This window comes from Aplidium turbinatum, chromosome 2 (genome assembly GCF_918807975.1).
Source record: "Aplidium turbinatum chromosome 2, kaAplTurb1.1, whole genome shotgun sequence".
In the NCBI taxonomy this organism is placed as follows: domain Eukaryota; kingdom Metazoa; phylum Chordata; class Ascidiacea; order Aplousobranchia; family Polyclinidae; genus Aplidium; species Aplidium turbinatum.
The window spans coordinates 35,596,773-35,624,093 of NC_137473.1; the positions used below are offsets into that span (position 1 = coordinate 35,596,773).

At 37.9% G+C, this 27,321-nt stretch overlaps 1 protein-coding gene across 1 annotated transcript in view; it reads right to left on the reverse strand.

Annotated features, from left to right (window-relative positions):
* LOC145764511 (ras-related protein Rab-7a-like) overlaps positions 1-27,321 on the reverse strand; it is a 38,789-nt gene that overhangs the window by 8,161 nt on the left and 3,307 nt on the right. The window contains exon 2 of the mRNA XM_082576129.1: positions 17,130-17,256. Coding sequence (XP_082432255.1) covers positions 17,130-17,256 — 127 coding nt within the window. The remainder of the gene's footprint in view (positions 1-17,129; positions 17,257-27,321) is intronic.

Sequence of the window (27,321 nt, forward strand, 5' to 3'; positions counted from 1 at the left end):
TGGACCATTTAGAATGTTTTTTTCGCCAAAAGTAGCAGATCCAGGTGCGAAAGATAATTTAACTCTAGCTGTTTAGAACGGAAGAAAACAGCGGAACAAGAGCGTCTGTGAAGTGTAAACCTTCAAAGACAACAGTAGCGAAAGACTAACCTTTTTCCTGGGAAACATCGCTTTGTGTAAACTGTTTATGGGCCGTTAAAGTGGTATCATGCTGTGAAATAGTGATGCCACAGACAATTCAGCGCCACTTGGTTGTTCCAGTGTTGAACATTAATATTTTTTTTTTATGAATCTGATTTTGGGTGGACCCACTGTCAATCTGGGTGGGCCTGGACCATGGGCCTACCCGGTAGATCCGCCCCTGGGGACGCCTTTGAAAAATTGAAACCACGCACGCGTTGCGACGCACAGTTTGAGAACCTCTGACCTAGGTTGTTTCACAGAAGAGCCAAAACTTTTCAATGTTGCTACTAATAGCAGCAAATAGTAGTGCAGCCTATTTATTGGTCTTCTACTTAGGGTCTGCTGCTATTCGGCAAGTTCCCTAGTCGGCAATTTTTTGAAAATTCAACGATGCCTTCTGCAAATCCAACGATTGAATATTATTCAACATTCAGACATTGAATCAATGTAAATACAAACTGTTAGGCTGATTGGGTTCTTTGAATCCTACGTCACCGTCTGTATGCAAACTTAGAATATATTAGTTATTTTTGTCATCAAATTACATAGCCTAACTATATTTTTAGAAGTAGTGCTGCCAGACCTTTTTTATTTTTGTATCAAAATTCGTATTATCAAAACTAGTTTACTTCTGTAGCTTTAATGTTTTATACAAATTGTTGCAAAATTCTACAATCTTTCTCCTTAATTTGCTTTTTAACTACATTTTTATCATTACCTTTTTGGTGAAAATACAGTATAATTGCATTTAAATTGCCATAAAATTATTTCACTTGTAAGGTTTGTAACTTTTGGAAAGTGAAATTGATTGAACAAAGTTTATTTGAACAGAAGTAGTATGTCTGTATTTTATTACATTTAATTATTTCTCTATTATTATTTACTTTTTTCTGAATCCGCATGGTCACACTGAGCTGGTTTCCTGCAATGTTTATTTTTCTGAGTCTTTTATGACATCACAACCAAGTGTTTGAATGCGAGACTCTCAAAGTAAAAACTTCGGGAAACTTGTCACTTTTTGAATTTCTTTTTTACATAGAATCAACCTATTCAGACATGAAATCAATGTAAAGAAAAACGATGGGCCAACTGGGTGATTCAATGTATTCAGACGTTGAATCAATGTAAAAATGGAGGTGATGTTGACATGAGTGAGCTCAACAGACAGCGCTTCGATGTCCTTCAGATTGAGCTTTGATGTTGATTGCAGTCAGTGTATAACTCCGTTGCGGAAGAATGTGTCAATCTGTGGTGTAACAACGAACTTTAGAAGACTCGATAGAAGAAGAAGAATGTAAAAATGAACTGTTTTAAAACCTAACTGGGTTCTTGGAACAAATCAAAGGGCTTCTATGAATGTTTCTCAGTTTCAACGTATCCTAGTCAGCAAAAGTTCCCCTTTCTACACGATTTCAACGTTTAGCGACATTAAAACGATGTAAAAACGGCAATTTCTGCTGGTTGGGATAACTAGGCTACGGTACCCGACAATTTCCTTTCAATCCAAGCTGTAGGCCAGTGGTCTCCAACCTGTGGGTCGCGACCCCAAGTGGGGTCACCTTAACTTTTTCTGGGGTCGCCACAACTCACCATATTCTATTTGTTACCGTTTCAATTCATTACCGAAAAAAAGACCGATACTTTTTTGTTCTAGTTCGCAACCTTTGCTTGTGTTTTGGAGTACAGCTTGCTACCTCGGGTCACAAATAAACCATTGTGGAGCAATAATCAAAAACGGAATAGTTGCGACAAGTAGGACAGAGCAAAAGCATTCGCGATGCTAGTTTAAACTAACTTTTTATTATTCAAGGTGACTCCAGAACGAGCGAATAGTTATTTATGCAGGTATATATAGTGTGCAGACATTTCATCGGCTCTTTACGGTTTGCTTTGCAGCTAGTAATGGTAATTTGTAGCTAGTAAGTATAGCTAAATATTATACAAAAATGGCAGCAAAAAAATACCAGAAAAAGATCATATGACGAGGCTTTTTTAAAACTTGGTTTCACTGAATTTAATGGCAAACCAAAGTGTGTAATCTGTCTTAAAGTTTAGCGGGTTTAACATAATGTATTAAACACAAAACAAAATATATAACATAATAACTCAAACGCTTTCGACACGTACATGTGTCCTCATCAGGGATTCAATCTGCAATATACGTGAATGAAAAATTGTAAGATAAATTTGACTTTGCACTACAACTATAACAACACTCTGGACTGAAAAGCACCTTTTCAGTCCAGAGTGTCGTTACAGACAGTGCAAAGTCAAATTTATCTTACAATTTTTGGAAAAACAAAATGGATAGCATGTAAATGTTGAAAATCATTTTCATTTATATTGGGGTCGCTTCTTAAAAAGGTTGGAGACCACTGCTGTAGGCCGCACATTTGATTAGCCTTTTCATTCTGTTACTACAATGTAAATATGAACTGTTAGGCTAACTGGGTTCTTGGAACAAATTTTTGCTGGTTGGGATAACTAGGCTACGGTACCCGATAATTTCCTTTCAATCCAAGCTGTAGGCCACACATTTGTTGATCCAAACTAATCATTTTAACTATTCAAAATTACTAATAGTCCGGGGCTGGTGAGGTTGACCTGTACTAAAATAAGTGGAACTTTTTTGGAGAAATAGTTTGAGGGGTCGTATAGGAACAAGTTTAGAGATGTTTTCACCTTCCAAACCCTGGGCAACATCCCGATTTCTTTCGGTTTCCAAAGGCCGTAAAATCCGGAAAATTTGCCAAGGCAAAATTTGGAAAAAATCTCAATTGGTCCAAACATAGGCATGATATATATCATTTTAAAGGATTTTTTGTCCACATTAATAATATTGAGGTCTAAAGTTATTCACAAAAAACTCTGATCAGTTTATCACATTTTCTCCCATTAGTATTTGTTCATTTTGTTGGCAAATTGTGTAAAAATAAAACATGAAGACATGGTATTGCATTGTGAAGATCATTCTAAACTGCTATGGCATGTCTTCATGGTGGCCGGTCGATTGCTCGAAAGACATTTGGTCGACACTCGACAGTCAATTGGTCGACAGACATTTGGTCGACAGGACGTTTGGTCGACAGACAATTGGTCGACAGACATTTGGTCGACAGGACATTTGGTTGACAAGACATTTGGTCGACAGGACATTTGGTCGACAGACATTTGGTCGACAAGACATTTGGTCGACAAGACATTTGGTCGACAGGACATTTTGTTAGAGTTAGGGTTAAGGTTGGGGTTAGGTTAGGTTTAGGTTAGGGTTAGTTAACACTAAAATGAATCGTTCTGTCGACCAAATGTCCTGTCGACCAAACGTCCTGTCGACCAAATGTCTGTCGACCAAATGTCCTGTCGACCAAATGTCTTGTCGACCAAATGTCTGTCGACCAAATGTCTGTCGACCAAATGACTGTCGACCAAATGTCTTTCGACCAATTGACCGGGTACCGTCTTCATCACCCTTGTTTGGAATATTTGCATTCAGTTTGTTTTCTCATTTTATTTCTTTTCGTTTTTTCAGAAAATAAAAAGTAATTTGTCTAAATAACAATATGCAGAGTATGGAATCCCTTTGTATGTTTCAAAGTATATTGGATTGTTTTGATACGCATAAGCTAGTGGAGGCACAATTGACATTGACACGTAAAGAAAAAGTAAAACAATGCAGTGAAAGAAGAGGTGATCACTTTCATGAAACATTGGATTCTAGCAATGCCTTATATTACCATCAAAACTGCTATCTTACTTATACATCAAACAATCATATCGGGAGATATCTAAAAAGGAAGAACAAAAATCAAGAAACGTCATATGTGAAACGTAGCAAACGATCAAGTATATATATTTTTTGATTTCAAGAAAAATTGTCTACTATGTGGGGAAGCATGTGACATTGAGAAGGATAAAAAGCATCCAGAAAGATGGGAAAAGAACAAAAACTTTTTGTGCCGAACTGCCGATCGTGGAAAGGAAAAGCTATCATTTAAAGACGTACTTCTTCAAGTATGCTTAATTGCATTTGAATTTTGTGTTGTCTGGAAAAAGTGTTGTCAAGTTACAAAACAAATCTTGCTTTGTACAAAGTCAATGAATTCCGAGTGTACTTTTTTAATTCTTTGGGATTTGGCCATGGTTCAATTAGAGATTAAAGAGTAGTATTTAGAGATTAGTATTAGATATTTGCATATTTAAAATTGGATAATATTTCTTTTAGCAATGTTTGGAATGTGGTGATGCAACTGGAGATTTAGTTAGAATCAGAATAGAAGGTGCATGTAGCGACTTGCATGCAGCAGAGGCGAGGTATCAGTGTTTCTATTATTAATGAGTCATTATAGCTTTTGAAATATAGTGATATCTACCAGCGTACAGCCTTTTTTTGGTAGGTAGCACAGTGATCTTCTCTAAACTTTGTTTTTGTCTGTGTGGTGCAATATTCCTTCTTTATAACATGAAGCAACTGTCTTTAATTGCCCATTGTTTTGTTTATGTCATTTATACAGGTACCATGAAAAATGTTTAAAGTTATTCCAGAACCCCAAAGAGATCGCATCAGCAAAGCGTGATAATTCTATCAATTCACCAGAGATCAAGTGCTTTCAAGTACGTTTCGAGGTCAATTAGAAACCTTCCAGACAAATTATGGTCATCTTTGGAGCTTCACGAGATGTATAGGGCCCAAGGAGGGATAGAAGGAAACCGATCAAGATTTATCACTAAATTGAAGGATCACATGAATGAAGAAATCTATGTCTTTTCTTGTCCAGGAGTAGCAAGCATTATGATGTTGAAGCGAAAAGCGTCCCATTGTAAAGGCTGTTTCTGAAACCGACAACAATGACGCTGATTCGTCAATGAGTGTCCTTTCAAAGAAAATAAAGGAAGAGATTCGTAAGCTGCCACATTTCAAGAATGAATACAGTGTTATTGAACCCGAAAATCTCATGGATGAATGCAGCAAGACTCTGATGACTTTCTTGTCAAATATATCTCCGACTTTCGAAAGAAGTTTACCTGCTGCTATGATTGGATATATATCGACCGCTGTGGTAACAAACGTTTCACAAAATTACAATTGGCACTTTCACTTCTAGCAAATGACAGGAAATTGATTGAACACTTGCATGAGTACGGGATCACATCTACATATCAAGAATTCCAAAGATTCAAAATATCGGCAGCAGCATCAAGTGACAACAACGATAATGAAGTTAGGTCGAGACTCGAGAGATGGTCTTATCCTAATAATTGCAGACAACTTCGATGCACATATTCATTCCAAAAATGGCTTAAAACAAACGCACAATATGGCAACAATCGTTACCCAACCAACACCAAAATCTGAACCGTCAAAGACACCCATTCCGAGACTAAAACAAGAGAACTTAAAAATTGTTGAACTGAAAGAAACTGAAATGAAGTATTTCAAGAGGAAAAAGAACCCCCCTATACCAGAATCATTTTGCAAATACCAAATACTGCCACTGAAGATATTGTGTCATCAAGCTTTGAGTTTGAATAGAAATAGATGCGACGATCTATCATTTATTAAAAGTATATGTATATCATGCATTAAAGTTATCTCCTGACTTCAATGGATATAATTGCAGGCAGCTGCGAGAATCTGGCATCTCGTTGAAACCAAAATCCAAGGTAACTTTCTTAACACTCATCGATAAAACACCATCTGATCCCTCAACAATTTTGACTGTGATGCATGAGGCTGAAAGAATCACTGTTCAATCAGGGCAACGATTTACTGTTTTCACATTGGATCAGCAACTTTACAAAGTAGCTTTAGATGTTATCTGGTCTGATGCTATACGATGGAACCACATAATTCCAAGACTTGGTTAGAGCTCGACCGATATCACTTTTTCAGGCCGATACCGATATTTATAAATTTTTTAGGCCGATACCGATATATATCGGCCGATATATATCAGCTACAAAAAATTTGTTACCAACAAAGTTATTAAGCAACAAACCAGTCCAAGAAAGTTTATGCATTAGTTGCTGTAATGGAAAAATCATTCTTAACACCAAACACAAAAAACACCAAACAAAAAAGAAACAATCCAGACCTCGAAATTCGTTTTTGCTGACGGCGGACAAACGTGTCCGGTCTGAATTCTTCGCCATTTAAGAACTATGGCTACAGTTTGGAAGGCTTTTTAAAATTTCAGCGAAGGCTTTTATCAGACCAACAAGGTGCGCTTGGAGAGTCAAAGCGCCGTGTAGCTGCGATACGCTGCATAACTGATTAACTTCCACCGAACGAGGTCGTGTGGCTTCTTGTGTCACAATGCTCTGGGCACGGGTCGGAAAACTTCTACAATGACGCTACTATTTTCTTCTGTGCAAAGTTTCACTAGGCTTTTTTTTGGGGGTTATTTTTGCAACTTCTACAATGACGCTACTATTTTCTTCTGTGCAAAGTTTTACTAGGCTTTTATTTGCATGTCATGTGAGCGAAAGTTAATTTTCCCTGGGCCTTTTCTTTCTTACTGTAATACCAAAACTTGACAAATTTTGCTGCATCTCACTGTGATAGCCTGTAAGCCTACTCGTATGATCTAATTTTGTAACAAATCTTGCCTTATCAATATCACTCGGAGATCAAAACCAGACATTGTGACGTAAGACTTGAAATAAGTTGCGCGTGGTTAGTGTAGAAGTATACCGGTACTTCCATCAATTCTTAGCAAAAAATTCACCTTTGTTACACTGACTCAATGTCATCAATCGTTGAAGCAACATAAAACTCGAAAGTTTTCCAGCTTGAATGGAAGCTAAGGGATACAGTATTAACATTTTCTAGATGCGCGCACTAGAATGGGCGGGAAATTACATTCTCGCAACAATTGTTCATGCTATGCAAGCATGTTTGAGTAACTTGTGTTTCTTCTAAAGGCATGTATGGCTGGTTTTGAATGTGCTTTTGCTGGCCGATGTTTATCGGCGAAAAATAGCCGATACAATATATCAGCTACACCTGATATCGGCCGATACATATCGGCTGACCGATATATCGGTCGAGCTCTAGACTTGGTGGTATGCACTGGTTAACGAGTTTCATAGGATGTGTTGGAGTTCTAATGGAAAACAGTGGTCTTGTCCCTTGGTTACAATCTGCTTTTGCACGGAATGGCCCGTTTCGGCAAGTCCGATTCGGCGAGTCCGATTCGACTAGTCCGATTCGGCAAGAGCCTTTTTCGGCGAGTGCCCTATTCGGCGAGTTTTTGAAATTTTTAAAAGGAAATTATCGGGTACCGTAGCCTAATTACAATTGCCGTTTTTACATCGTTTTAACGTCGCTAAACGTTGAAATCATGCAGAACGGAATAAAAATAAAATGTTTGAACTATTAAATTAAAATTCGTCATGTCAGTTCAGTTATTTTTGACCATCATATCAAAAACAATACACGTCAACATAGCAAAGGTAGAAGCGACAAAACACGAACGTTAAAACGTGCTTGAATTCGTCATGTCAGTTCAGTTATTTTTATTTTTGACCATCGTATCAAAAACAATACACGTCAACATAGCAGAGGTAGAAGCGACAAAACGCGAACGTTAAAACGTGCTTGAATTCGTCATGTCAGTTCAGTTGTTTTTATTTCTGATCATGATATTGATTGATTGATTTTATTTCGTTGTAGGTAAATATAATACAATAAATACAGCAATAAAAAAAGGAATTTCCAGCAACGGGAATCTGCGAAGAGACCATGGGTCCTCGAGTCAAGCAGATACCCCAGATTCTAATAGAAGTTCTAAAATTGCGATAAGAATAATGCAATAACGAAAATTGAGACAAGGTGTTAGAAGATGGTCACAGAGAAATATATTTAGCAGTCTATCGGTAGCATAAAGGTAATACAAAATTAATCGTGCTAATATTTGGCGATGAGTGAATATTTGTGTTGTTTTTTAAAAGAATAAAATGACAATTTACGCAAGCTCGTTGGTAAGGAGTTCCAGACTTTCACTCCGGCATATTTAATGCTGCGCTGGAGTCGGGATGAGGCGTAACGGGGGACAAAATAACAATCATTGGAAGAGTGTCGAGTAAGACGTGCATTATACATGAGTTTGGTTTTTTCAAAGTAGTGTGCGAAAGGCAGAGGCAATACATCCGTATCAAAGTTAAACATGAATTTAGCAGTTTCGTGTTCGTACAAATCTTTAAGCTTGAGTATGTTAAGTTTCTTATAGAAAGGTGTGACATGATCAGACCACCTGCTACTATTCTGACAGCCTTATTTTGTAAGGTGCTAAGCTTGTTCATTTGTGTCTTGCAGCATGAACCCCAAATCGTTATCCCATATACGATATGAGAATGTACCAGTGCGTAGTATAATTGTAATAATGTTTTGTTTGGAAGAATGTATTTGAGATATCAAAAACAATTCACGTCAACATAGCAAAGGTGTAGAAAAAGGTAGAAGCGACAAAACGTAAACGTTAAAACGTGCTTGTGACCGAAGTAAGTTATTGAGTTGAAAGAAATTTGGCAAGGTTGCATCACCTTCAGAAAAATTTATAATATGAAGGAAAAATAAAACAAAGAAAATGTTACAAAAAAAATAATGTTTATGTCTATAAGTTAGTACTTTTGAATAGTTAAAATCATAGGCACCTAACTATTTTTTTGGCCGTGGGGGCGAAAGCGTGTTTCATCAGCAGCAACGTAAATTCAGCAAAATGTCACGCAGATGGATGACGTAATTATGTCGTCACACTAGGATTGCTTTTATTGCCACACTCGGAGTTATCGCTACGTTCGACCTGCCGTTAATTATTATAAACAAAGCTCGACCAAAACACATGCTATGCGTCTGCGTTGGCTAGCGGTTGATGGACTGCGACTCTTTAAGCTAAGCACAACATAAAGTTTAGCAACGAACTAGATTTATTAGCATGAAACAAGAGACGAAAAAGTATACTGTAAATGGAATGAAAATACTAACTTGATCATACGCTTGAAAATATACCTGTTGAAAGCAAAATCATTCATGTTTACATCGATTCAACAGCACGTCACCTTTAATAAATTTAAAAGTTGCTGACATCCGTAAACAGCCCTTGAAAAATAGTTACAGAGAGACGTTTGATTAAGTTTTCGACTTGACATTGCTCCCTTTTCACTACAATATCGCAACTTATGGCTGACCAGCTTTCAACTTCCAATTCGCTGTAATACGCCCGTTTTTGTGTTGCAGATGAAACAAAAGATGCGCATATTCCCAGCCTTTGATCGGGTTTCTATGGCAACGTACGTATGTGCGCCATGCAGTTTGCGCGAGTCCGTTGTTGCGTTGATTATGCCGCTTGTGCGACTGTGGGCAGTGCGGTTTGTACCAGCCTTTGTTACGTTGGTTAGTGGTAACCTCGGGTCGAGACTTCAAGTTCATTTTCACAGCAAGCGATTCACTGCCGCGACAATTCTCTGCAGAGGTTTCGACTTTCGAAAGCGACAGCGAGGCTGTTTGCAAGCGCATTAAGTTAAACGCACGCTGCGTCAACGTAGCAAATTATGTTGTTTTTGGGTGCATTCAACATCTGATGACATTGAATCGACGCAAAATGGTAGATTTTTGCTATGTCACAGGCAGCAAAATCAGTCATTTTTACATTGATTCAACGTCTGCAGACGTTAAATCAACGTAAAAATGACAGATTTTTTGTCTGGGGTGGGATTGTAGCATCGCTACTTGTTCTAGTGATTATTTACTGCGAAGCTGTTGCGGTTTGCATTTAAAAATGTTTTCCTGCTGCCGATCGCTAGTTCATCTATTGTTTTATGTATCAATGCCGCATAAAAAGTTGCTCCCACGTGGAAATATGCGTGGGGGCCTGGTTCCCACGGCTTAGGCGCCTATGGTTAAAATGATTAGTTCGGATCAACAAATGTGTGGCCTACACTCCTACAGCTTAGATTGAAAGGGAATTATCGGGTAGGCTACCGTAGCCTAGTTATCCCGACCAGCAAAAATTTGTTCCAAGAACCCAGTTAGCCTAACAGTTCATTTTTACATTGTAGTAACAGAATGAAAAGGCTAACCAAGTGTGTGGCCTATCGTTTTAACGTCGCTAAACATTGAAATCGTGTACAAAAGGGGGCTTTTGCTGACTAGGATACGTTGAAACTGAGAAACATTCACAGAAGCCCTACGATACGTTGCATTTTTAAGATAATGTATTCAGACGTTGAATCAATGTACAAATGAAATGTTATGCTAAATGGGTTCTTGGAACAAATCGTAGGGCTTCTGTGAATGTTTCTCAGTTTCAAAGTATCCTAGTCAGCAAAAGCTCCCTTTTCTACACGATTTCAACGTTTAGCGACGTTAACATGATAGGCCACACATTTGTTTAGCCTTTTCATTCTGTTACTACAATGTAAAAATGAACTGTGTTCTTGGAACAAATTTTTGCTGGTCGGGATAACTAGGCTACGGTACCCGATAATTTCCTTTCAATCTAAGCTGTCGGCCACACATTTGTTGGTCCAAACTAATCATTTTAACTATTCAAAAGTACTAACTTATAGACATAAACATGATCTATTTTATTTTTTTTTTGTAACATTTTCTTTGTTTTATTTTTCCTTCATATCTTAAATTTTTCTGAAAGTGTTGCGACCTTGCCAAATTTCTTTTAACTCAATAACTTACTTCGGTCACAAGCACGTTTTAACGTTCGCGTTTTGTCGCTTCTACCTTTTTCTACACCTTTGCTATGTTGACGTGTATTGTTTTTGATATCATGATCAGAAAGAAAAACAACTGAACTGACATGACAAATTCAAGCACGTTTTAACGTTCGCGTTTCGTCGCTTCTACCTTTGCTATGTTGACGTGTATTGTTTTTCATATGATGGTCAGAAATAAAAACAACTGAATTGACATGACGAATTTTAATTTAATAGTTCAAACATTTTCTTTTTATTCCGTTCTGCACGATTTCAACGTTTAGCGACGTTAAAACGATGTAAAAACGGCAATTATAATTAGGCTACGGTACCCGATAATTTCCTTTCAAAAACTTGCCGAAAAGGGCTCTCGCCGAATCGGACTAGTCGAATCGGACTCGCCGAATAGTAGCAGACCCGCTTTTGCAAGTGTACCGAAAAAGATGACTGGTAAAAAGTTCCCTATGAACATGCGCGCACTACGTTTTGCTGTCATGAAATTGCTTAAGAGTTTCATAGATGATGTATATTCCTTTGAAAATCTGGAGAAAAGAATGGAATTTTTAGCACATAAGAGTATGATTGCTGAGCATTGGATTAACAATCTGATACGCCAGTTCTGCTTATGATGTTGTTTGTACGAGCAGAACGAGAAGGAGAATTTCCCTATATCTTTATGCATGTCACCAAATGATTCCTTACTTCTTTGCTGCTGGACATACCGATTATGCAAGGTTTGGGTTATGTTATCTGCTGATAATGTCAAGGTTCTCACCAACAATCCTCAACTAGTTTTCGAAAGGAGAACATGTTCTGCGCCTGAACACGTAGTGGTAAAAAGACAAGGATTATCATGAACATGAAAAACTCTAAGACAAACTCTTTTCTTTTTTTTTTGTTTGTCATATCCAGGCTTTCACCCGGTGGTTGAAGATTTAGATTAAGTGGACGGGAAGGCAAGGAAGCCAATCTTCGTGTCACTGTCCACCTTCAGGCATGCCTTTAAGTGTCCTGCCACAGACACAGCCATATGCTCTTAAACGGTGTCGAACCGGCGCCCTCTCGATTGCCGTTCCGGTGTTCTCACCACTCGGCTATGCAGCCGACAAAGCTGACAGCCGACACGGCTATACTTTTCTTTTTCAGCTTCGAAATGTAACACAAAAGCATGTTCCTGTTCAAAATCGAAAATTGGCTGTACCGATTTTTGTACATGCAGCGATTGCGAAAATGAACAGAATGTTAGCAATAGTCAGAGTGAGAGCGACGAAGAACTTTTATCTGCTAAAGAATGACTATGTATTTTGTTAAATAAAAAGAAGAGTTCAGCAGTTTTTCAAAATAATGCTTCTCCAAATCCCTCTTTTCTTACAATTTTTTATGAAAAAATTGGGAATTGTTAATTTAAATAACTTAAATTCAAAGTGATTAGAACTTTTAAGATCTCAATATTATTAATCTGGACAAAAAATCCTTTAAAATGATATATGACATGCCTATGTTTGGACCAATTGAGATTTTTTCCAAATTTTGTCTTGGCAGATTTTCCCGATTTTACTGACTTTGAAAACCGAAAGAAATCGGGATGTTGCCCAGGGTTTGGAAGGTGGCAACATCTCTAAAATTGTTCCTATAGGACCCCTCTAAGTATTTCTACAAAAAAGTTCCACTCAGCATTTTAGTATAGGTGGACTTTAAAAACCTACTTTCGGCCCCGGACTATAACTTATAGACATAAACATGACGAATTTTAATTGAATAGTTCAAACATTTTATCTTTTTCTGCACGATTTCAACGTTAAGCGACGTTAAACGGCAATGGCAATGATAACGGCAATGATAATTAGGCTACGGTACCCGATAATTTTCTTTCAAAAATTTCAAAAAATTGCCGCATAGGGAACTTGCCAAATCGGACTCGCCGAAACGGGCCATTCCGTCTACTTATGCGACAGCTAAACAGCTTACTGTAATTATATTTAGTCTAATATTAAAAACTTTTGTCTTGGACAGCTGTGCTAAAACTTTCTTGCCTTTTATTGCATACGTTTTAGATATTCTGGTTGTAGCATCAAAGGTGGTACGTGAACACTGTATAAAACTGCTAAATGGTATGTGAATAGAAAAACTTAGGAAACACTGATCTACAGATATCAAAATAGTCATAACATTATGCCATGTATAATCGGAATGGCCGGTTTCGATGAGTTCGATTCGGAGAGTTCCCTATTCGGAGACAGCCTTTTTCGGAGAGTTCCCTATTCGGAGATTTTTTGAAATTTTTTTGAAAATTATCGGGTACCATAGCCTAATTATCATTGCCGCTTTTACATCGTTTTAACGTCGCTAAACGTTGCATTCGTGCAGGAAAAAAATAGAAATAAAATGTTTGAACAATTAAATGAAAATTCGTCATGTCAGTTCAGTTGAATTGTTTTTATTTGTGACCATCATATCAAAAACAATACACGTCAACATAGCAAAGGTAGAAGCGACAAAACGCGAACGTTAAAACGTGCTTGTGACCGAAGCAAGTGATTGAGTTGAAAGAAATTTGGCACGGCCGCAACACCTTCAGAAAAATTTAAGATATGAAGAAAAAATAAAAAAAAGATGTTACAAAAAAAAAATCATGTTTATGTCTATAAGTTAGTACTTTTAAATAGATAAATGATTACCGGTAGTTTGGATCAACAAATGTGTGGCCTACAGCTTGGATTGAAAGGAAATTATCGGGTACCGTAGCCTAGTTATCCCGACCAGTAAAAACTTGTCCCAAGAACCCAGTTAGCCTTACAGTTCATTTTTACATTGTAGTATCAGACAAGGCTGCAATTTTTTCTTCCTTGTCGAACGACCAAAAATTCTGTGTTTGTTTGTCGAATAGTAATATGACGTCACAAGAGTCAGATAAGGGTTTGGCCGCGAATTACCGCACAAGTTGTGTGGTATCAGAGTCACTTAAGTTTTTAATCGCACGCTGGTTGAGTGATTGCAAAGGAGTATCAAGCGCTAAGTTATGTACCTACCAGACATGTATATTATTTGTTTTGCTCCAGGAAGAGAACTGTTGTAAACGCGAAACTGAGGATCGCAAAAGAAAAAATTCCTTAGGCTATACCTCTAGCGTAACCTACTGCGAGATTTTTTTCCTTTGGCATCTCTTTAGTCTCGCTTACTACGTAAATGGTTATGCACGTACCCGCACGCAAGCACAGTTAGGAGCGAAATATGCAAGTTCGTTGAGAGGTCGTTTCAACTTCCTGATGAGCTTGAACATCTAATGAAGCCGTGCTATCGCCAGGGCCTGACCTTATATTGGCAGACGGAAGCTCACCGACCGAACTTGAAGGTTGTGCTTGGGCAAACTCAAAAACGTTATCACTGTCTCGTCGAGAAAAGAATGTATTGATGTGTTATTCCTTATGCACTTGAACGGGCTTATCTGTTAAATTTTATTGTTGAAAAGTGAAAACGCAGTAGGCGCCTTTTTATCAAGCATGCTTTTGCTTACCACTATTAAATTAAACATGTTCAAAATTGAGAATGCTTTGCGACGTTAAGCTACGAAACGCTATTAGCCGGAAGTTTACCTGAATGATAAGTTCCAAAGTGACGTGGCAATGCTTCTCTCGATAGCTCCTTCGAACAGATCCCACACTTCACTCGCTGTTTGCTGAACCTTAACCGCTTCTCGGTAAGACCGACCGAAGCTTTTGCCATCCGTGTTGTCGGAGGATTCTGTCATTTTTTTAGTCATTATAGGATACTGACTAACTGAAAACTATCCTATCTGTAGTTGGGCAAAGCTATGCTGTTCTTACAACTTGCCTATTACCTTGCCTTGTCCACTCCCAGTGACTACCTACTATTCTTCTAGAAGCAAACTCTTATATATTATAGCGACCTTTCTTATCTGTGTTTCTGATTCTGAACATCTGGTCGGAAACTAGGCTATTTTCTTGATGTAAAAAAACTTGCGTAATAAGTAGGTTTTATTGTGTGCTTCTGCGATTATTTTCTCCTGTATCAATCACCTGCTTTAAGTTATATAACGGAAAGGAAATCTTAAATTTGTTTTCGTCATGATGCACTGGCTACATAAATCCATCATTGTTAAATCTTTCAAAGGATGGCATCTCGCCTGGTGCGAGACAAACTTCCTGCAGATGTCCAGACTTCCCAGCCAGCAAACTTGTTTATACATGTCAAGCATTGTGTATACATCGTCTGCAGACGTTGAATCAATGTAAAAACGACGGGTTTTGCTAGCTGGGTTGTGTGCTTTCGTGAATGTGCAATATCGCCCATGACGTAATCACAGGGCAAAATCGCCCATGACAAAACTCTTTTAGTGGAAGGAAGTCGAGTTGCAACCGTGTTTATCTGTCTACTATTCTTTATTCACATTGCAAAACATTTCTGCGATCTTGGAACAACGAGTGCATAAGTCAGACATAAATACAAACTTGCAAACACGTTGACAACTAAAAGTAGCCTACTTCGGTTATTTTATCTATAAAAGAAACCCGTTGTGTCGAATAGCACGAAACGTGTGTGGCGAAATGTTTGATGGCAGGCATTAGAACTTCGACCAAAGCATTTTCCCGCAGTGTTCAAAATGTTCTGAAAGAGAACTTCTTTCCATAAAAATAGCGGCTTTTTTAATCTGTATTTCTGAACATCTGGTCGGAAACTAGGCTGTTTTCTACATGTGAAAAACTTTCATAGCAAGTATCCAACAGTCATTTTACCAGAGCAATATTGTTAATTGGCTCAAACGGCGAAATACAAACTGGCATAGACGTTGACAACTCAGTGTAGCCTAGGTTATTTCATCTATAAAAGAAACCGGTTGTGTCGAATAGCACGAAACGTGTGTTGCGAAATGTTTGATGCCAGGTGTTGGAACTTCGATCAAAGCATTATCCAGCAGTGTTCAAAATGGCGGTGCTGACGCCTTGGGAGTTCTCTTGTGAAGCGTCGCTTTTAGACCTTGCTTTGAAGTACCTGGCACAAGAAAGTTTACGTAAGTTGGCACTTTTATGATTGCATCACGTGATGCCCCCCTCCCCGATTGTTCCTCGACCTGACGACGTTTAGTCCTCTCTCAGTTTGTTTTTCCTTTTTATTTTCCTTTTTTTTCGTTTTTTTTTTTTTTCCAAGGCACGGCGTTTGTCAAATAGTGATGGCGCGTGTCGAGTGACCTTGTCACCAAAAAAGACAAAAATCGCAGCCCTGGTAACAGATAACCAAATGTGTGGCCTATCGTTTTAACGTCGCTAAACGTTCAAATACCGTAGCCTAGTTATCCCGACCAGCAGAAATTGCCGTTTCTACATCGTTTTAATGAGACTGTGAATGTGTACTGTGAATGTTTTCCAGTTTCAACGTATCCTAGTCAGCAAAAGTCTTCTTTTATACACGATTTCAATGTTTAGCGACGTTAAAACGATAGGCCACACATTTAGTTATCTGTTACTACAATGTAAAAATGAACTGATAGACTAACTGGGTTCTTGGAACAAATTTTTGCTGGTCGGGATAACTAGGCTACGGTACCCGATAATTTCCTTTCAATCCAAGCTGTAGGCCACACATTTGTTGATCCAAACTACCGGTAATCATTTTAACTATTCAAAAGTACTAACTTATAGACATAAACATGATTTATTTATTTTGTAACATCTTCTTTTTTTATTTTTCCTTCATATCTTAAATTTTTCTGAAGGTGTTGCGGCGGTGCCAAACTTCTTTCAACTCAATCACTTACTTCGGTCACAAGCACGTTTTAACGTTCGCGTTTTGTCGCTTCTACCTTTGCTATGTTAACGTGTATTGTTTTTGATATGATGGTCACAAATAATATCAATTCAACTGAACTGACATGACAAATTTTCACTTAATTGTTCAAACATTTTATTTCTATTTTTTCCTGCACGAATGCAACGTTAAAACGATGTAAAAGCGGCAATGATAATTAGGCTACGATACCCGATAATTTTCAAAAAAAAATTCAAAAAATCTCCGAATAGGGAACTCTCCGAAAAAGGCTGTCTCCGAATCGGACTATCCAAATCGGACTCACCGAAACGGGCCATTCCGATTATACATGGCAACAGGATTTAAGCATTAAAAACTTTAAGTCAAGAAATTTAAACTTACAAAGTTTGCTTTAGCCTGGGTCTTTTTACAGAACTTTTTTAACAACTTTTAAAACAATGAACCAAAACACGTACCCTCAACTTTACAAGTCTGTCTTCGACAATCAAACATTTTGATTGAAAATCCGATCCAAGTGAAACCTTGTAAATCTCAGAAAACTTCTTATTAACAAATTGAGTCATCAACGATGTTTTTCCAACACTGAAAAGTTTAAATTTTATTGAAAGTGCAAAAATATTTATAAAGTCTATGTATTCATTATTCAAAGTCTTTTTATAGATTTAAGTTAAGTGGACAAGAAAGCAAAGAAAGACAAGAAATCCAATCATTGTGTCTACCTTCACTCCGTCAGACACACCTTTAACCACTTGAGGACGGCTGCCATTTTTATTTAGCTTTGCCTACCGGAGGGGATTATTTCAGAGAAACTTTTCATTTTTACTGTAATTTTGTTTCTGAAAGGTTTTTCAGTTTTGTGGTTTCCCCAGTGCACATAAAAATGTTGCAAATATTAAAATAAAGAATTTTTGAAAGTTTTGTGTCATCCGTCCAGAAGTGGTTAAATGTCTTGCCAAAACAACAGCTTCATGCTCTTGCACGGTGTCAAACTGGTGTCCTTTTAAGCACCTTACAAGAGTTCTCACCATTCAGCTTTGCATTTAATTGAAAGTTTAAGACTGGTGCAATTTCTTAAATCTAAGGAGGGTTAAAAACATTCTTTTTAGTCACGTTTTTCTAATTGTTTTCTTTCACGTTTTATTTGTTTTTTATACTATTTCCAATCGTTTCATACATTTTTTCAAGTAACAACTGTTTTCAATTATAATAAAGAACTGCAAAAAAAAGTGTGTTGAATTATAGCTTATGAAATGAATAACTTTTTATAAATCAACTTGATGCAGTTTTGACTAAGTTCTGTAAGTTAGAAGTATGGTCGCATACTCAGAAAATAGTACCAATAAACTTCAACAACAACTTCAAGTGTTACCAATGATGAGAGAGATATGTTTTTTTTATTTGCCCTTTCAACACTAGAAAAATTGAGTAGTTACACAATAGAACACATATATTATGAAGGACTGGCAGCACCAAATAACCATGTGGTTTTCTAGTCAAGGTACCGGGGTGCAACCTAGTTTGTACCCTGAACAGTTCGTACCCTCAGTTCGTACCCTGAAAAAATCAAGAAAAAAAATTAAAAAAGCCGAAGTCGCTGATCGCAGTTTAATAGCACAAAGCCGAACTCGCTGATTGGAGTTTCCGCAAACAACTCGAGGGTTAGGGTTAGCGGAAACTGCGGAAAAATATTTGCGGAAACTGCGATCAACGAGGGTTACAGCATAGATTACTCGATGGTTAGGGTAAGCGGAAGCTGCGGTTAGCGAAAACTGCAATCAGCGAAGGTTAGGGTTAGAGCATAGATTACTCTATGGTTAGAGTGAGGGTAAAGGTTAGCGGAAACTGCGGAAAAATGTTTGCGGAAACTGCGATCAGCAAGGGTTAGGGTTAGAGCATAGATTACTCTAAGGTGAGGGTAAGGGTTAGCGGAAGCTGCGGAAAAATGTCTGCGGAAACTGCGATCAGCGAGGGTTAGAGCATAGATTAGTCCGGAATGGCCCGTTTCGGTGAGTCCGATTTGGTGAGTCCGATTCGGTAAGTCCGATTCGGTGAGTCCGATCCCTTAACGGGGGATTTTTTCAATTTTTTTTTTAAATTATCGGGTACCGTAGCCTAATTATCTTTGCCGTTTTAGGGTTAGGGGTTAGAAATTAGGAACTCACCGAATCAGACTCACCGAATAGTAGCAGACCCAGATTAGTCTATGGTTAGAGTTAGGGTTAGCAGAAAGTGCAGAAAAATGTTTGCGGAAACTGTGATCAGCGAGGGTTAGAGCATAGATTAGTCTATGGTTAGGGTTAGCGGAAACTGCGATCAGCGACTTCGGCTTTCTTTCTCTCGATCTTTTCAGGGGGAAAATTTTAAAATGTTTGCGAAACTGCAATCAGCGACTTCCGCTTTTTTTTAATTTTTTCTCTCGATCTTTTCAGGGTACAAACTGAAGGTACGAACTGTTCAGGGTACGAACTAGGTTGCATCCGAGGTACTGCTTGTCATCAATGAAGCCTGTTAGGTCCCAGCGGTGACCATGTTAACTGTCAGTGTCACCCTCCTTTGTTGCTTGTCTTAATTTATTTTATTAGTTTGTTTATTTCTTTCACTCCTGTCATTGCATAGAAGTATTGTGATGTTTCTTAAAGTCTAATTGACGAATCTACAGTCTAGTTAACTTATATATCATATACACTATACAATACAGGTTAACTTATCAATTAAAAATGTAGACAGCACCACACTAAATCGACATTTGAATTCAATTTAATAAACTTAATAAACTCAAATTTGCAAATTTTAGTATGATATGATATATATACTTTTTTTGATTCCTTTATTACACTATGCATACTTTTGGACCATTGGTAAAGTCAAAAGAATTTAATGAAAAGTGTAGTGACAAAATAGCGGTATTGGTAACTTATCAATGACTTGATTATTTCAGAACAAATATTTCAGAAAAGCAAAAGAATAAATTTTGTTTCAACAATTCAGTTTTTGAAAGATTGTTGGTGAAAAAAAACAATTGTTTTTTTTGGCTTAAAAAAAAAAAAACGAGAACAAAAAAAAACAGCTCATAAGTCTCACATCTCTACTCAAACCAACATAAAGCACACAGATATGTGAAAATTTAGAGTTGAAAAGTGGATTGAACTTATTGTCCATTAATCAACTACTGTATTTTTTTTCTTTGAGTTCAGTCTTTGATCATTTTTCTGTAAAATTCTAAAAACCAAATTATGGTCCTAAAATTCAATCTTTGTAAGGAGGTTTACTGTTTTGTTAACAATCACTCAATCAGTGGTTCTTTACCTTTTTTGAATGTTTTATATATATATATTATATATACAGTGTTGTACGCGTCAATGAAATAAATTGACGGCGTCAGCGCAAATTGTCTAAAAACTTTACGGCGTAAAGTACTACGTAAGCTCTTAAAGAAATTGACGGCGTCAGCGCTAATTTCTAGCGCTATTTTAGCCAGGGTCTCACAAAACAAAAGTATTTCAACCAAGCTTAGGCTAAAAATAGCAATAAATAAAGAGCAGGTATTATGTTTTCACTTTTGAGACTGTATTGCAATTGGCTGCTTAGCCTATTAGTTTTTGCCTTGTAGAAACACAAGCATTTCAAAATGTTTGTTCGACAATCCGCTGCGTTGGGACGCATAATGTCCTTTCCAAGTGAAAACATGAATTCTACAGCAGCGCTGGATGGTATATTGGTATGTTGTATTTCAAAAACAACCCTTTTAAACAATAACTCGGAAAGGTATCACTGTTCCAAGCATGATGTGATGGTGTAGCCCATATAAAGCTTTTAACGGCGTCCACTGCACCAACATCGCTCTTTTCAGGTGCATAAAGCTCTTGAAATAAAGTATCTTCAACCTCCGCGATGACATTTATTGATTTTTCTCTTTATCTTTCTGATCCCTCGTTCTCGATACTGCTCACGATATGAGTGATCACCATTTAGAGAACTTCCTCTGCCTGTATTCCAGGGAGCCATTCCAACCAACGCGAAAGGCAGTAATTCGGATGAGTCGCGCTGGCCAGAATACATTGTGAAACTCTCAATGTTGTGAAACGAGACTTTCCATGAAAAGAAAAAATGACGCATAGCGCTTGACGCTTAAAATTGGCAAAATAGTTGACGGCGCTATCACTTCCGTCAACTAAAAAATAAATTGACGGCGCTAAGCTCACCGTCAACAAAAAGTTGACACCGTCAACGTACAACACTGTATATATACAGCCCTCGAAATTAGCTTCCATATATGCCGTTGCCAAATCAACAAACCTTGGATTGCGGTGGCAATTGCTGTATGCTTTAATCAAACGAAATTTTATGCGCATCTTCATCGCGTCACACCGCGGTAGCTCAGAGCTTCACGCAAGCTATTTTATGCGCTGATAATGCTCTTGTGAACTGTAAAAAGTTTGCAACCTTACAAAAACTGGCTTAATTGTTACGCAAAAGTTATTCTTTCATCGAATGCTTATTTTTTACCGGTGTGGTTGCGAATATAAAAAGTGGTACAAATTAGATAAATGGTTCTTCGGCAGTAAAAAAAAGTAATGCTTCTGATCATATGGCATTGCGCGTTCATGAAAGGGCAGTTTTGCGTCTTCAAGTATTCCAGTGACGACGCGACAACCTCATCCTCCGATGATTCCGATTCTGACTAGTTCTTTATCAAACAGACTTTGTGTTGCTCGCAGTATCCCAATTGTGCCGAAATTATGTGAGTGTGTGCGTAACTCGAGTCAATCTCTTCTCGCAGGGAGCTATTAATTTGTTACCGGTACCTGATTGAGCAATTAACGTTATTTCATGATAATTCAACGTCGCTAGATGTCAAATTAATGTAAAACAAACGTAAATTTCTCATTGGGCATTGTTGTTACGCGATATAACTCGCCGGGAAAATTAAATCGATTTGTGCTGACTCGAACGTTGAATGAACCTAAAATTAGCAGTGGGCTATACTGGGGTGATTTTTCAAAAACAACAGAACTAGAGTTTAAAAGGTGCCTATGGACATACCTAGGAATGTGCAAAAAAAAATTTTTGATTTCGTGCAAATTCCGGATGGAGTCCGGACTTTATGTGAAAAATACAAAATGGCCGCCATACAAATTGACAAATCTGCAATAAATCTGCTTCCTGTCAAGCTTTTGGGCTGATTTTGGTGTCAAAAGAAGCAGAAAGTTGAGCCTGTTAGTGTAAAAGAACAATAAACACTTAGTGTGTATGGGAACTACAAAACAAGGGGAAAAAAGTGCCTTTTGAAGCTTTTTTCAGCTTGTTTTCTGTCAAATTCTTCAAAAATTTTCACATTTTACTTCATTTCAGACTTTTAGATTTGAGTTATTAGAAGTTGCATGTCAAATTCTTCAAAAAAAACGAGAGCCGAGACGGAAGTCATATATACCTTCGAGTAGGCAAGTCAATTGTCGCCTCAGTTGTAGTCCCGGCTCTAGTGAAGCTTGTGGCTAGGGGTGGTGATGGCAAGACTACTTCCATGGCAGACGAGTTTAGCCTGGTGTTGGAGGATGGAGTGGTACTCACAAATCCTTCTCGCTCTATAAAGACCGCAGATTCACAAGATTGGGTCACACTGCTGGTGCGTTGGTTGATTGTGTTCTCTATTTCAAGAAGATGCTATCCAGAACTAGCAAGAATAACCTCCTTGTCAGAGCCTGTTCCCTTTACCTGGAGAATGAGTTCATTGTGGCATCACTAAAAGCATTGTCTCACTTCTGTCACAAGGTGACAATCTTCTTCTTCTTCAATTGCCTTGCCTGAACCAGGCATCGACGGCCTCATATGAATAATTAGACCAAATGTTCCTATTATATGTTGCATGGATGATTGTTTCTGTTTTGTCGTTAAATTGTTCCAGATGTGTTTGTCTTTGTCTGCCAGGTGCCCGCTTTCCAAAAATTTTACCAGTTAAAGAGAGATGCTCCACTTTTTACTTTCTTATTACATGGCCGAGAAATTTATATTGTCTGGTTTAGAGTGTTGCCAACAATCCGACCTCGTCAGGATCCTTCCTAAACTACATAATGATCTTGAGAGGGCTAATCTTGAAACCCTGTCTGAGTTCCACGTTCCCTGGAAGCATGTGAATGCTGAATCACACAGCCCCACAACAGACCTCGACTACTACTTAATTACTGCTATGGCCAAGCAAAGTGCGCTTGGCCTCAAGATGCAATGCGGAAGAGAGTATTGGGAAGACGAGACAGAAAATAGTAAGAGGAGTACAAGAGTCCATGCACTAACTGAAGAAATGAGGGTAAACCTCCCCACAGAGAACTTGCTTGCAGAAAGATACTTAGCCGATTCGGAAACCTTGCAGGACTGTCAGCAGCACATTCAAATAGATACTTCAAAGCAAAACGAATAAGAGATGATCTTATGTTTGCTAAAGATGCACCAATTAACAGTGAGCTTGCATCCAGCAAAGTGATGAAAAAGTTAGATGAAATGGAGATTGCATGGACAGAGACACAGAAAGAATTGATGAAAACTAAACTGAAGGAACGCATGAAAAAGAGCAGGATGAAGGGAGATTTCCTCAACCACCTGGTGGATCAATGTAAGGTACATGGAGGGCCAATTACAAAAGTAGAAGAGCTCCGAGCTCTTCCAACAGCATCACCATCCACGCTGAAAAAAATCCTCCAGATGGAGATTCAGTACCAACGGATGATTCATCCACGCGACAGCCAGGCAAATCCCAGCCTCTACAAAGTAAACAGCTTGAATGTAGATACCATGCTGCTGAACCTAGCTGTCATTCTTGGAACTGAGGATGAGGATGTTGGGACCATCTTCCCAACAGAAGATGAGGTATATGCCATCTTAACCTCTACTGCTGCAACTTCCTCTGGTGACACAGATCAACCAGTGAAAATGTGTATTGCAGCAGCAATTCCTGAACTCCATAAAGAATACCCTATAGGAACAAATGTGGCTGTGGTGTGGGACAGAGAAAACAATCAACGTCAGTGGTTTTTGGCAAGGGTCTGTCATTTAAACGATGATGGCACTGTAGAATGTGACCACTACCAGCGGGTTAATGATAAGAACAATACCATGTGGAAGAGACCAAAAAGAGATGACATTCAGGATGTAAATCCTGTTCAAATCATCCCTGTCACAGTAGAGACGGAATGGGTCTTCCAAGGTGTGACGACCATTGTGTCGTTACTAAAGTGTATAAATGTTTCTCAAATATCTAGTGTATTTCATGACATTTTTATGTGAATTTCATATACCGGTAACAAGTTATGTGTATATAGTGTTGAAATTGTCATTATTATTCTTGGATGCAACCTGTAATCTCAAGTTGCACCAACAAACGTGAAAAAATTATGAAAAATATTGACCAAAATATAATAGTTTCAAAGTTTTAGAGAACATCCAAGCATGCTGGGCGTTTTGTTGCTCTTTTAAAGTAACAGGCTCAATTTGCTGCTTCTTTTGACACCAAAATCAGCTCAAAAGCTTGACTGGAAGCAGATTTATTGCAGATTTGTCAATTTGTATGGCGGCCATTTTGTATTTTTCACATAAAGTCCGGACTCCATCCGGAATTTGAACGAAATCAAAAAAATTTTTTTGCATGTTTCTAGGTATGTCCATAGGCACCTTTTAAACTCTAGTTCTGTTGTGTTACTTGAAAAAAGTCAAAATCACCCCAGTATAGCCCACTGCTACTAAAATTAACTTACTTTTTCCCCCCCCAATGACATATTTAACGTGAATCACCGTAACAGCGTGCGTATCACGTTGCTCGCTTTATCGCTACTTTTGGTATTATTACATCACAACAAATCAAACAGTGCGGTCGTGATAGACTATTCGATGATTTTTTTCTCTTCTTGTTTTACATGTTTTGGTACAATTTTTTTGTAATAAACGTTCACAGCAATTGCCGAGGCAATTTCAACTTTTGCCATTTGGCCTCGTCAACGTTTTTGAGAAGTAAAAATGTGCTAATTTTGAAGACTGTGTGAGTGTTCACAGCAAGTAAAATAGTCCGAGGTGAGGTCTTGGTACGATGTTTCTGCTGATTAAATTCCCGCTGCGAGTAAATCAAACAGGAAGAAATTTTGAACAATTTTTGTCCGAATTAAATGCTCATTTTGCGACGGCATTTTTATTGCCGTAGCAGAATGGCCAGTATGACGTTTGCAGCGGCATTTACCACGGCAATTGTGCCGTGTGCCGCCGCTAATTTTGAGGACTGTATGATATACATATATACCCTTTTTAAAAAGATGAATATCAGATTTACCCTAATATATAAAATGGTGCTCGTTTATTAAAAAAACAAAAGTAACAAATTACATCAGTTATATCAATGTGACGGCTGCCCTTGCTTTTTGGCAACGAGTTGTTCAACGTCTGGTAAAGTAGTAGAATAACAAGTATAGTACCTACTAGAGATGTACCGATACCAATATTTTGGCCGATACTTATTAATACCGTACTACAAAAAGTGCTCAATGCCAAGCAAAAAGCCAAACAGAGCGAATTACATCAAATATAGGCTAGTTACCAGTCTCTAAAACCCTTACAGCTTGTTTCGCCCTAAAAGGGGGATAATGAAAAGGTCCTTATTCAAATAGAATTATATTTCTATTAGAATAAGGACCTATTGATGATCCCCCTTTTAGGGTGAAACAGGCTGTAAGGGTTTTAGAGACTAGTAATTACATTTGATGAAAAGCAAATATATATTTGCGAGCATGAAAACAGTATGTATACGCCTACTGGTAGTCAGTGTGAACCTTGGGCTTGGTGAGAAAATGCCAGTTTCTTCACATCCGGTGTAAAACCAGTGAGAAACATTCGAGGATCACCTCTTATGGATAATTGGATATGTCAAGTGGGTTTCGCTGTTTGGTATGTACCAGAACAACACAGCTGAATCCCTTTTCCACCAGGTATGAGGTAGGAAATGCTATCACGAAGATATGAGCTCTTTCACGAAATCGTTACGCTGGGCAAAAGATGGGTTAAACCAGAATGTCCCTTAATAATCAAAACGCCCCCCCATAAGCCGAGTTAATCGTAGCGCTCCCTGAAAAATCAAAACGCCCCCATTGAGAACCACTGCTTTAGTGTTACAAAAAGAAGCAATTTTGGTATTTGCAAGTAATTATATCAAATGCTAAGTTTTACCTTATTTGCATAAAACTATAAAAAAAAGCTTTGAATTGGCATATTAACTTAAAGCACAAGAGCGCAAGATCAAAAGTAAAACCACAAGATCTTGTGCTAAAACACAAGCCGTGGCATCACCACCGCGACTGACACAGTGACAAATTAGTCTAAAACCAAAAAATCCCCTAAATTCAAAATTAGTTGTGTTCAAGTTTGGCGCTTACAATAAATAAATTCCAAAATACGCCACAAAACTAACCAAATTTGGAAATTTATAGAGCAGCAAGGGGAACTGCAAATGGGCAACATTAGGTGCCAAAGGGGGCATTATTACGTCATTATGAGTGACAATGGACGGGTTTGGAAGTCCTTGGCACTTGAAGATTCAAGAATCCAATCCTAACTCAATGTTGTGTCATAATAGTAGGTTTTAGTAATGAAAATCCACCGTGATTGAGAACTGGGGTATAAGGGAAGAAACATTACATCATAATTGGGGTTTCTGAAAAATTAATAAAGGGTTTGCGCAAACTCTCCAAATAGGCAATCATAATTGATAATAAGATGTAAAATGTAAACCAAGTCATTTGTGTAGTCGTGCAAAAACTATTCGACAAGTAATATGCAACCTAAGGGAGGTAGGCACTTTAACATTCTGATATCCCATTGAACCACAAATCATCAACCAATCAGAAGCTACGCTGTTCATGATGTCATCAAGGTTGCGTTTCTTGGAACAAAGGAAAAATGCAACTTCCCACCACTGCTATTGCTCTTGTTTGTTGTGTAATTACCAAAAAAAGTTTAAAGTAATAATCAACTCTCTGGCTGAATGCTGAAATGGCCACAATTGGACGGACAACCTAACATCTGATGGTTCGTTCAATTGGATATCAGTATGTCAAAGGTCCTACCCCTAAGGGCGCTTGTCGTTTGGTTGAGAAGCTTTTGCCAGGCCAAGACTACCAAGGTAGCAAAAATGTATAATTTCGCATCGTTTTTACGTTGCTAAACGTTTAAAAAACCCATGTAACTTGGTTGTTTTTAGTAAGTTGGTTCTATCAGTTTGTGATTTAATTTCCACCTTTCGTTGTAATAAACTCATCAAGCTTAAACAATGTCAGAGTAAGTAGGATACGCAACAAACTCCCACAGCCACAGTTATCACCACTTGCTGCTGACAAGTCAAAGAACCTCTATGTCTTTTGATGTTGCCTATTTGCGTTGCATTTTTGTGTTTTTTTTTATAGTGATACTTGGTCTTCGCTATTTCTGTTATGTTTAGATGATGTCACGTTATTATGCCGATTTGAGATATAATAATTTAATTCATGACGTTGTATGGATGAAAAACTTTTACAAGTTTTATACTCTGCTGAGAGTAAAAAAGAAACACAAATGATAAATATTGGAGAAATTGAGTCTCCTTACACAACTTAAGAATCGAACAACGCAAAACTGCTGAAA